Source organism: Hydra vulgaris, chromosome 08 (genome assembly GCF_038396675.1).
Source record: "Hydra vulgaris chromosome 08, alternate assembly HydraT2T_AEP".
In the NCBI taxonomy this organism is placed as follows: Eukaryota; Metazoa; Cnidaria; class Hydrozoa; order Anthoathecata; family Hydridae; genus Hydra; species Hydra vulgaris.
The window spans coordinates 43,684,988-43,698,891 of record NC_088927.1 but is presented as its reverse complement, the minus strand read 5'-3'; the positions used below and the strand labels follow the sequence as shown (position 1 = coordinate 43,698,891).

The window sequence follows — 13,904 nt, the reverse complement described above, 5'->3', positions numbered from 1 at the left end:
AGGTAACGCTAGGTTACTTTGACATATGGTCAACATTGACATGTATTAAATAAATGTTCTTACCAGTCACTCATTGATTATTGTATAATTTAATTTAATAAATGTTGTAGCCAGATATTAAAGGAACAACAAAACTATTTTTCCCACATAATAGTGTTAGTAGTAATTACATAAGTGTAAATAAAATCACAATACGGAGGGCATAAGTTAAACTAACTTCTAGTTTCTATGTTGCTAAAAAACTTTAGTCAAAAGATTAATAAAACCATATGTAATATCATTTTTATAATCTTTTCTTTAATTTGATATACTTTGGTATCGTGGTTTATACATTACCAAAGCCCGCAAAGACAAGTTCAGCTCCTTAATGAGCGTCATAACCCGCTTAACGGACCAAGAGTAAGGTCAGCTTGGGAAGAACGAAGATATATTAGAGTGAAAGATAGAAGAAGTTGTGTTAGAAAGATTGCATAGAGAGAGTGGGCAGGAATTGCACACGATGTTAGTAGGTGCAATAAACACAGTTTATTATGTCATCTAAATAATGTTTTTTTTTTATTACTTAATAATAATTATTAACAAATTTTAAATACTATTTCTGGATAATAAATAATCATATACTGTAAACAAGAAGTTTTATTTTTTTTCCTCTTTGTATATATATTTCCATTTTTATATCTAAATATTAATAGCGCAATGAATATTATTAGTGCGCATAGTTACGCCTATTGTTCGTATTGTTAATTACGGTTCTGTATTCTGTAAAATACACTATTTCTTAGTTTTTAAGTAGTTTCTCGACTTCTTTATGCGCGGATATACGTTCCATGCCGTCTTTCGAGTAAGTATTTTCTAGAGCAGTTAAGAGGAGATGATGGCTTTTTTAGTAAGTTCAATTCATTTTCTTATTTATAGATTAAGATTATTTTTTGTAGAAAGAATAATGAGAATAAAATTTTATTTATGTATTTAATATGAAAAGTTAAATGAAATAAGACTGTTGTTTGTGGTCATGTAAGTTTATACACATAAGTTTGCGTTTATTTCAATCTATTATATTTCTCTATATCTATAGGTAATATTTTATATTCTTAGGAAAAATAATAAGGAATAAAAAAATTCTTCTGGAATTTGTCAAAAGAATGTTGTGCTATGCTTCATTTTAAGGTATCTGAATATTTATTAATTAGAATTTTTTAATTTTGTTCTTAAATGGTTTCAATTTTTTCATTACAATGTTGTGAATTGTAGTCTGCATTCTTTGTTACATTAAAAATAATTAATGCTAATAAATGTTGTTTTATAGTTGTTAAAGGTTTGCGCATATGTTTATATTATGCTCAAAGTTAAAAAGTTTTCGATAAATACGTGTATGTGGTGATATAATATATCACCACATACAAGTATTTATCAAAAACTTTATAACATATATCATATATGTTATAAAGTTGTTTTATAAATGTGTTTATATAAATGTGTTTTTATAATAGTATGAAATGTATTTTATAATAGTATGTATTTTATCTAATGTGTACATGATTGTTAAATGAGGTGTTTTTATATGTTATATAACATTTAAAAAAATATTGTGTTTTATAGTTAGTATAACTATAAAACACAACATATTTGAGATATAGACCCAGAGCAAGAACCGTCAACCTTACCATGATGTTTCCATGATTTCAAAGTGCTATGACTTGGTAAATGTATAGAGCAAGATTTGACGACCTTGCCAGCCAAGTGATGTACTTATAACAGAGGGTTACACAACAGTGTTTAGTGTCAAACTGTTACTGCTTTAGGTCTGGGTGTTTTCAAGCCTCTATTATTAATTATTCTAAAAATACATAATAATGTATTTTAATTAATCTTTGCTTAATGTTGTTTCTTATGTTCTGATATATATGAATGTTATGTTACTTAAGTTATGTTATATGCATATTATATTAAGTTATGGTATACATTTGGCTTACCCTCATTTGGTGTCTATTGTTAAAAATGTTGAATAGGTAATTTTATCATTAAAAATCACTGCCTTAAATCATTCACTTTAAGTCTAGATAAATTATTTTGCCATATATACAATTTATTTTATCTCAGTTTGATGCTTTGTCTTTAGCACTGTTTATTATATAATTTTGTTATAAATATTTTTGAATGATTTGCAAGCATAAATTATTTTGTAAAAGCTAACATGAAATAATAATATTTAACAACTACTACTCTGGTAAATCACAACAGTTTTTCTCTATAAGGTACATGGACTTTCATTTTTTCTATGTAATGTTTTTCTTATTTACTTATTCATTACATTTTTTATTTTAGATTTATCCGATGATGTATTTATGTTGTACATAATACATCATCTGGTAAATCTAAAGCTAAGTTAAATTTTTTTTCAAACATCTCCTAGCTGATATATACATTTTTTTAAAGTAACGAGAGTATTGTATTGTATATGTAATCTTAGGCCAAATCAAGATGTTCCGCCGACATATTGTCTACTGTACATCTATGATCCACTTTCAGCAATAAATTTTAGAATGCAACAATGTGGTAATGATCTTTGCTTAAATGGTTTAATGATTCGATTGCAAAATTTTATTAGTGAAGAGAACCCAATTTCTCCTGCATTTAAAAACATAGCTGAAGTGGAAGATGAAGAAATTCGCCGAACAGCTATATAAGGTTGCTCAGTCTCAGTTATAAAAATGACTTTACTTAAAGGGCAAGATAGATGTTGCTATAATCTCCTTTCACATGATGTTGCAGTTGTATTTGTTGGCAAAGATGGTGCTCCACCTGCTTCCAGGGAAGTTGTTATTTACCCAAGATGTCATCCTCTTAAAACTATATCAAGTATGTCTGCCAACAAGGGGTGATGCTGGTTGGCATAATCAAATGGTTCACAACCCTAAATTTGCTACATTGGTTAGAAATCATATTACATTATCTCAGTATTACAATTATAGACTTTCAGTTAGATAACACAGGTCAACAAAAACAAAATTTTTTTCTGGTGCCAAGAAAACAGTTTGTTTTTTATGTAGCATTTCTTATTTTGATTTCAAATGCGCAACTCATTTTTACCATCGTGTCAAGTTGTAAAGATATTTGGTTTCAAATCTTTAGTATTTGGGGTAAAGTCCCTAATATTGTCGAAAAAAAAAGTTGTTCAAAAGTATGTCAACCTGGGTCTCAAATGAAACGTATTTTCATAGAGATTTCAAAGATGTTATTCGTTTTTAATAAAAATAAGTACTTTTTGTATTATTGCTGAGAAACAATTTGTTAAAATTTTTTTAAGAAAATTTTAAGGAAAATTTTTTATGTTTTCTAAAATCGCTATGAAAATACGCTTTTTTAGAGACCCAGGTTGACATACCTTTGAACAACTTTTTTTTTGACAATATTAGGGACTTTACCCCAAATACTAAAGATCTGAGCCCAAATATCTTTATAACTTGACGTGATGGTAAAAAATGAGTTGCATATTTGAAATCAAAATTAGAAATGCAATACAAAAAACAAATTGTTTGCTTGGCACCAGAAAAATATTTTTTTTGTTGCAAGCAGTATGATGCCCTACACAAACATGTAAACAACCTTTGAAATGATCATAATATTAGACCAGGATGTGTTGTAGTTTTGCCATCAATGTAAGAAGTCCTAGAACTTTATTTAAATTAATTTGTTTAAATATAGTAGTTTTAATAAAAAATGTTTGTTCCAGGTTTTTTGCTTTTCTGTTTATATTATTGCTTTTCTGTTTATATACTTAAAAAAAGTCATGGATTTCAATTAATCTTAAGTTAAAATATTGTCTTTGAGTCGAAAAGATCAAAACTTGTAAGATTCTTTTACATTTATTTATTACCTAATTGAAACAATAGTAGTACTACTGGTAGTATGTTTAAAGAATACAGTGAAATTGAAATGACTATTAATAGGCGAAGAATTTATTTGTGTAAATTCTGATAGGCAAAAATAATTGTTGTCCAAATGAAAGAGATAGGGCTCTTGTGTAAGCTCTTGTCAAATGGTATTTTCTACTTTTTGTCCTTGGTGTGCTACTCTACATGTTTATGCAATCTATCAAGATGTAATAAATGTATAATTTTTCCTCCAGAGATTATTAGGCTAAAAGTAATTCCAAAAATGATTATGTTAAAATAAGTACGTTAAATGTAAACTATTACGCTATGTTTTCATGGTGTTCTGCACATGTATGATATTTATTCATTCAATAAAAGTGTTTCATACATGCTGGTGACTATTTATAGCTAATAGAAAGTTGAAAATTAAATATGAAATACGTATCACATGTTTATTATAATAATACTTTAATTATTTTATAACTTGAGATTTTTGAATTATTAATTTTTGTGGAATTTCGTGACAAAGAGAAGTATATTGGAAAGTGATCTGAAATATCTGTTTTTATTATTCCTGATTTTAGAGAAGGAACTTGTATTGAGTTTGTTAATATATTGTCAATAGCAGTAATAGATATGGAAGTTACCCTGGTAGGTTTGTTGATAATGGGGAAGATATTAAGTTGAAATATGTCGTCAAAGAAATTTTTAGTAAAAGCATGCTTGTTGTACATTAAAATATTTATGTTTATATCTTCAATAACAAATAACTTTTACTGTTTTCTATTTTTTGTAATTATATGTTTCATATAATTTGAAAATTTACAGGTATCACCCTCAGGTGGTCTTTAGCACGTATAAACTAGAAAGTTCTTTGAGGCAGTGTTAATAACTTCCATTGTAAAGACCTCACTATCGCCATCAGAGTTTGAAAGATCATTTCTTATCTTAATGTTTAGATCATTTCGTATATAATAGTTATAATCTGTTCATCATTCCTTATACAATAGTTCTAATCTGCTTAATCAGTCCGTATGCAATAGTTCTAATCTGTTCTTGTACATATTATTTAAATATAGTTGGCAAAACACAACATTTCTGTAAATTTTCACCAAAAATTTACAAAAATGTTGTATTTAAAAGTTTCTGATAAAAATGAGCTTATAGTAACGAAAGAAGGCCTATAAAAAATCATAACAGATTATATTATTGAACTAAGATGTTCATTTAACCTAAACAACGCATTTAATTCAAATCTTATTCAAATATGGAAAGCAAACTTATAAGAGAATTTAAAAAAATTGTCTTTTTATGGTCTTGTCATAGTTCAGGTACCTGGTCATTTAATAAAAGTATGTTGTGGTCAGCAAAATATCATACAGACGCTGTAATATTTTAAAATCGCCTTAACTACACCGAGTAAGAAGTCCAGAAAGTATTTAAAAAACTCAAAAACTGTTTATTTGTGTGTGTGTTTGTGTGTGTGTGTGTGTGTGTGTGTGTGTGTGTGTGTGTGTGTGTATGTGTGTGTGTGTGTGCGTGTGTACGAATGTGTGTGTGTGATAACAAACTTTAAGTTGATTTTAGATTTAAATAATATTAATTTTTTTTTTGAAAACAAAATATAAATATTACCAAAATTAAAAATGAAATAAAAAAAATTATTGCTTTTACTTGCTTCTCACTAAAAATAATCTTCTGCTTGCAGTATTGACAGGTAACCAAACGATAAATGCAAAGTTTTTCCATTTGTTCTCTTAGTTTCTTACGCAAAAGTGAAGTAGAACACGGTTTATTAAGACATTTTAATGTTTGATATTCGCAAGAACCCAAATGTTCCTTAAAAAAAAAATTTTTAATACTTTTAAATAATAATTTTTGAAATAACCTTGTCTTATAAATACAAACAATTTGCATTTTTTTTTTATCTCTACAAAGTTATATAAGAGAACAATTACTTTAAAACATTTAAACAACAATTTTTTAACATACAATAAAATCTTATTAGATTACATTAACTTAACTACTAACTAATTAACTAGTTATTAAATTACATTATAATTAATTATTAGGTTACATTAAGTTTAAAAAATAAGCTAAACTGTTATAAATCGAAACATTTATCACTCTATATTTTATTGCATATGGTTTAAAAAACTTGTTATAATTGTCATCAAGTAGCATATCAATACCAAAAAAATTTGGTCTGCCTCAGTTAAACTGTTATATAATTACTTATATTTTATAATTCCATTTATAAGTGAAGAGCGAGTTTTTAAAATGGAGCTAAGCTATTGTTCCCAAAGTTGAAGTTTTCAAAGGGGCGGATTCTTGACTAAAAAAAGAACTCTAATTTTGTCAGTATGAATAAATAAACTCTTCATCATATTTATTCAAGGTTAAAAAATGATTGATTCTCAAAAGATATTTTGCCAGACAACTAGATTTTTTTTTTTTGTCAAAACTATGAAATGAACGCTTTAACCCTTTTAGCAAAACGCTCTTCAAATAGTAATAGTGGTTATACTAAAAAAAACATTAATGAAGAATGTTTATTGGCTTTTTAACACCGAGATATAGTAAATTTGTTGCACTAAATATGTTTGAATAAAATTTAAACAACTTACATTAAGTATTTTTAGTTCTCCGGTCCATTCACAACCATTGGAAAAATTACTACATTTGACTTTTAATTGCATAATAACTCTTTCAGTAGCTATATCAGGAAAAATCTATGAGAAAACATTTTAACAACTGTTAGTAGCAGACATATTTTTAAGAGAAAAAAAAGGATTTTTATATATAATTACACTAAGTTATATAAACTGTTTTAAAAAATTAAAATGAATAAAAGTTAAAAATAGTTACTTTGCTAGAATTCAAAATGCTATTATCTAATGGACAAATTAAGACTCCCTTATTTCTAAAAAGAGAAAAAGATTTCTTATTTTGATTACACACACACACATATAAAAAATTGCAGATAATGCAAAATAAAAGTACATTGTTACACCACCTCAGAAATTACTAATTTCAATCGCATATTTTGAAAGATTGTTGTTTTAAACGAATGAAAACGGTATTTAATAAAAAGTTTTATCAAGGTAAGGATTTCTAATTTAATATTAATAGTTTTGAAAAATACACAAAAAGCCAATTTTTTTAATGCAATGCACAGTGGGCCAGAAATCACTTTTACTGAACAAAACTATTAACTCCTCATATAAAAAAGATTTAAGGACTATTTTTCACTGTTTGCTAATATGAGGTTGCGGTATGAATGGTAAAATTAGTTTTAATTTTGGGTTGCTATGGATACCTAGACTGCTTAGCAACCACATATTTTATAAACCATAATAAAGATAAACTGGTCTAAAGTAATAACTTTATCTGATTACTCCATAATTAGCACATACATTATTATTATTATTATTATTACACTACAAATGTAAAAGTACGAAGAATTTTTATTTACTTAATTATGATACCTGGAATAACTGACAACGGTATTCCAGGTATCACGATTATGATAACATGTTAAATTTCTTAAAATATCAAAATTATAAACAAGAATAATATTAATGTGGTATTCTGATTGAAAATTATTTCATGCATTTAAAAAATTAAACACATATTAAATTACTAGTTCTAGGTGTTTTTATGGTTTAAATTTTGGTTTAAAATAATTTTTTATACAAAAACTCATATATTCTGATAATTGTAAAGCAGCTTTAGCTACTTTTTCTTTACCATCTTGGCGCAAACTACAATCCGATGCAAACAATTGTTAAGAAGATAAAAAAGATGCAACTAATGGCGCCAATCTTCTTTTCTTTGTTTTATTACTTGAAAAATCATAATTCACCTGGGGTCTGGACACTACAATTAAATAAAAGCAGAGTTAACTTTATCAATGAAGACAGTTAGAAGAATATTCTTCTCAATTACAAATTGAACCGATATCGATTAATTTTGTAGCCATTGTTTGTTATTCTCTTCAAAACGAATTTTAGAGCTTTTGAATATTCCACCTTTATCAAAGATGCTTTATGAAAATAGACATGTTATTACGTGCAGTTAAGTTCGTGCTTATTACAACTGCACCCAACATATTAGATCAGCAAACTTCAAGTTTTTTTGTTTTATATATGAATAAATATCAATCTTTTTCATGTTTTAAGTATACAAAAACATGAACTACACTTACAAAATCTTATAAATATATAATATATTATAAATAGATGTTTTAAGATGTATCAATATTAAAACAAGTTTGTAAGACTGATCTAGACGAACAGAAACCCAATTATTATATAGCCATTTAGAACAAAATACATATCATGTTTTCGCCACATATAATTGGATACATCATTTAACTAGTAAAAATCATTATCAGAGACCCGGGGGACTTCCGCGGGTGGGTTATTTATCAGAGACACGGCGGATCATTATTAGAGACGCGGCGGATTCCACGGAACCAAAATAGTATTGATAATATACATATTGAACAATGTATTTTAAGTCTCAGATTACTGGACCACCTTGGAATGTAAAAGTATTCGATTATATAAGTGAAACTTTACCTGAAAAAAGTACTTCAAGTACGCCGTCATCTAAAATTTTTTTTTTTTTTTTTGTAGTTATTTTAGGTGCTCCCAGAAGTCCTTACGGTCTTATCACAAAGCACCGCGGGAGAGCATTTAACAGGAAGTTCACGCCTCCTTGCGTACCAATGTCGCTTGTTGGGCTGGAGCTGGCGTCGAACTGGGACCTCTGGGTTCTGAGCCAGAACTCTAACCACTGCGCCACGGCTGCTCAAATCATTTTATTTGACATAACTTACATGCAAAATAATGTTGTAATATCCTTGATTTTATTAAATTGTGCAATAAAAAGAGAGGTTTTAAAATTAACAAATTATTTATGGTTAATAGTGATGCAAAAAATTTTTTCGAAAAAGAAACACGACTTAAAAATTTTTTTTTAGCTATTCATTCCAGTAATAACTTAATTTTCCATCAGGAATGAGAGAAGAATAACAACATCACATTACAGAAAATCACTATTTGAATCCTCTGAAAAATTAAAAAATTTAAAAGAACAAAAAATAGAAAATGAATGTGGGTAAGGACAGGGTAAAGAAAGGGTTGAAAGTTTAAGTGTTGAAGACTGGGAATATTATGTTTTATAATAGATGAAGAAGTAAGGCTGAAAGAAGAAAAGGGCAGTCAATTTTTAAAATGTACAAATTGGGCTTATTCGGACAGTTATTCATTTCAAAATACTGGTGAAGCAATCTGCGGTTTAAGTGACAAGTGACATTGCGTTTGACTACATTATTGGCTAATGACAGTTTGAATATGTATTATGTTTGTTTGATTATATTTTATATATTATTAATAGCTGCATTATACTATAAAATGATTAACTTGTTGAACCTCTTAAAATTCTCTTTTGTTTATCATTATTTATTTGAATTACTTCAAGAAAAATCTGAATTATTTTGCATTGCATTGCGAGGGTAGGTGTTGTCATTTAAGAATCTCTAATGATCAAATGATCTAATGATCAAAGCAAATAGTTTTGAAACTTTTATTTTGTAAGGTTTTAGTACAATAGTCGTAGATTTAAAAAGTATTAAGTTCTTTTTTTAAAATTTATTAAACGGCCTGTATTAAACTAATTAGTGCCTAAGTGTCTCATTTTGCCCCTCGTTACCCTAATATTACTTTATACAGTTTTTGAAGTGCACACTTTTAACTTTTCATTCCAAACCTCATTGTTCTAACCTTTTGTCAAACAAAACAACTCTTCTTTTCAAAAAAACTGTCTTTAAAGAATAATAGTTAACTCAAAAATAAAAAAGTCTAAAGTTAACTATCTTATTTGAAATAAAAATTTGAAAAATCAACATAAACATACATCACATATAATTAATGATGCATTTTTTTGTTGGGTTACAAAAAAATGCATCATTAATTATATGTGATGGTTATATACGTTTCATGATGTATAAAAATACGCGGAAAAAATTTTACACCAACACTCGTATTAAAATTCATTACTTATAACTCGCTTTAGTTAATATTTCATAATAAACTAAATGTAAAAAAGTTAAAACTAAAACAAGACACAATTGGGAAGACTTGTGACTTTCAAACTTTGCTGCTCACAAATGCAAAACACAACTCTTCTGTTTAAACTTTTTGAAATCACTTCAAATCAATTCCCCCAAGACAACATAAGCTTGCCACAAACCTCGCTCACACACAATCTCAATACACGAGCCCCGTTAGATCCAATCTATTCCCCTTCCTTACTCTACAAACTAAATATTTCAAAATGTCTGTTAACAAATAAGATATTTGCTATTATCTTATTGACAAAAATGTTGTCCACGTTTATGGATACTCCCCACTTTACCAAATCATCTTGATCTTTAATTACACTCAAAGATGTTTGATAATCACTGGCGCAATATTTAGTCCAATACCAAGTCGTATCAACTCTTGCATACGTTTTGATAAAACTGCTTCTCTCCAGTTCAAAAAATATCTGATTATATATCTTTATTTCGTTCGATAACATCCATTAAGAAAGTTTTTCCTTTGGAGGGTTCTATTTTGTTTTCGTCATCTTCAGTTAACCATTTACGACTAATCCAATGTTCTATTTTGTTTTCGGAATTCGTTTACTGCACTTGCATGTTTTGGTATGTTATATTGGGAAACTTTGTTAAATAATTCGTTGGATCCTTCTTTACTTATCTATTTCCATTTAACTTTCTATTTGATGCTATCAAATATTGATGATTTTCATGATCTTGTTTTTTAATGCCAAAGACACATTTCTCTCCAACATTCAACTATCGTTTTATAAAAAGTTTGTATGCAGTATTAGAATCTACAGAGAATGCTGCTAACAAACAACGCCCGACTTCCCCTTTATCTCGCTTACCTTCATCGTTTAAACCATCATATACTAAATAAGCAATTTTTCTAAAAAGGATTGGAAAAATTAATTGCAGTTTTACATTCTGCATTTTAGCAACTACTTTCGGTCGTTGGGTACAAACGGCAAAGCCTGAAGTTCCATCATACGGTTGAAATATATCAAATAATTTCATAGTTGAATCCATGTCCGGTTGACTTGTAATTTTCTTTCTTGAATTAAAAACTTCTTCTCATTCCAAATAATCTAACTTTTGTTTCAAACAACCCACAATAATCGGCATTAAAAAACCACTTCAAACATGATTACAAATAAAATAATTAAGAGCTAAATAAAAAAAGAAAGCACATAATTACCAAAGAATACTCAAACTTTCTACACCCAAATTACATCTTATACATTAAATGAAAATAAACCCATTTACATTAAATGAACATTGGCCTAAATATATTGGATTATTGTTGTGTTTATATTGTAATAAAATCAACTTTTGCAAGATTAATCTTACATTGGATTAATATAACAAACTAAGCTACTTTTAAAATTAAAGTTAATATTAGATCAACGTTGGGTTAGCGTCAAAATAAAACAAGGCAGCATTAACAATAGTTTTACATATTTCGGTCTAGTGCTAGCTCGGAAATATGTAGTCTATTAAATGTATTTTCATATGCATGCCACATTACTTGCAATTTAAATGGACAAAAGTTAATACCTTTTTCTCATTTCTTCAGCGCATGACAAACAAAGTCGATGACCGCATTGTGTTTGAATAGGCTTACGAAGAGCCATTTTACATACAGGACATTCATGTTCATCTAAAAGTTCATTTATAAAATACGCATCGTATCCACCAAAGTTCTCTTCATTTAGGCTTTCCATTTTTTTTCTTTTGCTAAACATAAATATATTGATATAAAACTTTTTTTTTAACTTTTTTTAGTTAAAACAAAAAATCTTTTAAACTATTCCGTAAACTGAAACATTGAAACTTCAATTTTGTGTTCTAATACTTTAATAGATGCTTGCTTACATTATAGTGTCATTTTGTCAAAGGTATTTGACAAAGTGTATCTATAATGTTAGCTGAACCTGTTATAGTGCGTTTGATTTAATTTATTCTTGTTTAGTTGTTTAACATGGCTTCATCACTTTTTTGGTTGGTTGTTCAAGTCACTTATTGATACTTAAAAGTAGGAGAAAACTAATTGTAAAGTTCAAAAATTTATTTAAAAAGATCCTATTAGCTAACGCTCCTAACACTTTAAACCTAGAACACTTTAAACCTAGATAATAAAAGATCAATGGCGTCGAACAATTTAAATGAAATAAATGCATTTATAAATTTATACAAATCTCAATGGAAATTTTCAAAATACAGTAGAAATAGTTCAGATTATTTTTGCGATGAAAGGTTTAAATACCCTACGGAGTGATTGGGGTACATTTAAGTATGTGTATTAAAATTTTAACTTTATCAAATACTAGATAATTATATATAACTAAAAAACTCTCAAATACGGTATTTTAAAGGTGAAAATATCATATGCAAGCAGATCTACTCAAAGTTAATAAGTTTTAAGTAACTATTTTTAGAAACATAGATTTATTGAAAAAGTTATGGACAAATCTTATTATTTATTTCTCTAAATTGTTATTACTTGTCAATTTTTACCTTAAGGAATATAACTCGGTATCAAAAAATTTAACTTTTACCACCAAGCACTTTTTAAGGTGATGCCAAAATACCAGTTTGACAGTAAAAAAGTACATAATCCTTTCATAAAAGGGTTTTTTTTTAGCCAAAAAGTAAAATTACTTTTACATTTTTAGTATTACATATCAAAGTACTGAAAAACTTTAATTTTTATAAATTTATCTTTTTTAAACATAATGGAAATAAAACACAATTTACTATACATCTAATAAAAATTTTGTCAAAACTTATTTCGCGCAGTTTTTTAAAACATTAATTTGCACATAATAACTCATATTCATTAATGACGTTTTGCTGAATCATTTTTAATTGCTTATTTATACTTTGTATATTTGAAAAACAAATTCATTTGTTATTAAAAAAAGTTTGGGATGAGAAAGCATACCAGATAAGTTATTTTTGCACATTATTAGTTATATTAAAGTGCAGTTGCGACAGAACACGCATAAAAGTACAACAGTACTAGTCTATCATAGCTGTAGAAGAAAATTTGTGGATAGTCGTAAAGATCAATCATTATGTGTACCAAGAAAAAAACTAAGATCCTTATTTGCAAATGTATTTGATTGGAAATCAAAATGTTGTCTTTGTAACAAAAAGGTAGACAAAAATCATTCAGCAATTGCTAAAGTTGACTCCATACCATTGATTAACAAAATGATTGAACGTTCTTTGAATAGAGAGGAAGAATGGGGAAATGCTGTACATTTTCGATTGATATCTTGTTTTGACTGACTGCGAACTTTATACCCTTTCGGGTAGGCACATTAAGATCAAAAAACTTAGTAATGGTTATCCATATTACTCAACGAAATCTTTAAATAGAAAATTACTTGAACATTATGGTGATCATATTTTTTTAAGAGAACTCTCTGGTCAATCTAATTTAGTTTGTTTCAGAGAAATGGTTTTTTTTATTACATCAAAATTTCAAAAAAAGAAAGACTGTACTAAAAATAATATTATTGCTGGCGCTGCAAGTATAATTAAGAGCAAAACTAGAAAAATGGATGTAAATAAATTTGTTTATCAGTCACTAGAGGATATAGATGATATTGAATATAGACTTAAGTGGGTTCCAAAGAGTTTACAACGATTCCTAAGGCATTTAATTTTTTTTAAGCTTCGACAAATTCGTTTAGAACAATGAATTACTCAAGCTTCGCGACCAAGATTTATGAAAGCACCAATTCCATTTGGAATTGGCGTAGATATTGATATATCTTTTGGAACAAAATGGCTGGTGAATTACTTTTACAAATTTGGATCTTCAATATCCACCGATGAACTGATGTTGTTTAAGTCATCTGCTGCAGTTAGTAGAGTAAATGTTGTGCAAGAACAGAAGCCGAACTTCCTAC

General features: G+C 27.7%; 1 protein-coding gene across 2 annotated transcripts in view; it reads right to left on the bottom strand.

The window, feature by feature from the left end:
* Positions 1 to 13,904, bottom strand: part of LOC136083870 (TNF receptor-associated factor 3-like) — a 128,591-nt gene that overhangs the window by 80,979 nt on the left and 33,708 nt on the right. For both annotated transcript variants that reach the window (XM_065803778.1, XM_065803777.1), the window contains 4 exons: positions 11,542 to 11,721; positions 6,744 to 6,798; positions 6,503 to 6,607; positions 5,550 to 5,714 (listed from right to left, as the gene is read on the bottom strand). In XM_065803778.1, coding sequence (XP_065659850.1) covers positions 5,550 to 5,714; positions 6,503 to 6,607; positions 6,744 to 6,798; positions 11,542 to 11,708 — 492 coding nt within the window. In that variant the 5' untranslated portion in view covers positions 11,709 to 11,721. The remainder of the gene's footprint in view (positions 1 to 5,549; positions 5,715 to 6,502; positions 6,608 to 6,743; positions 6,799 to 11,541; positions 11,722 to 13,904) is intronic.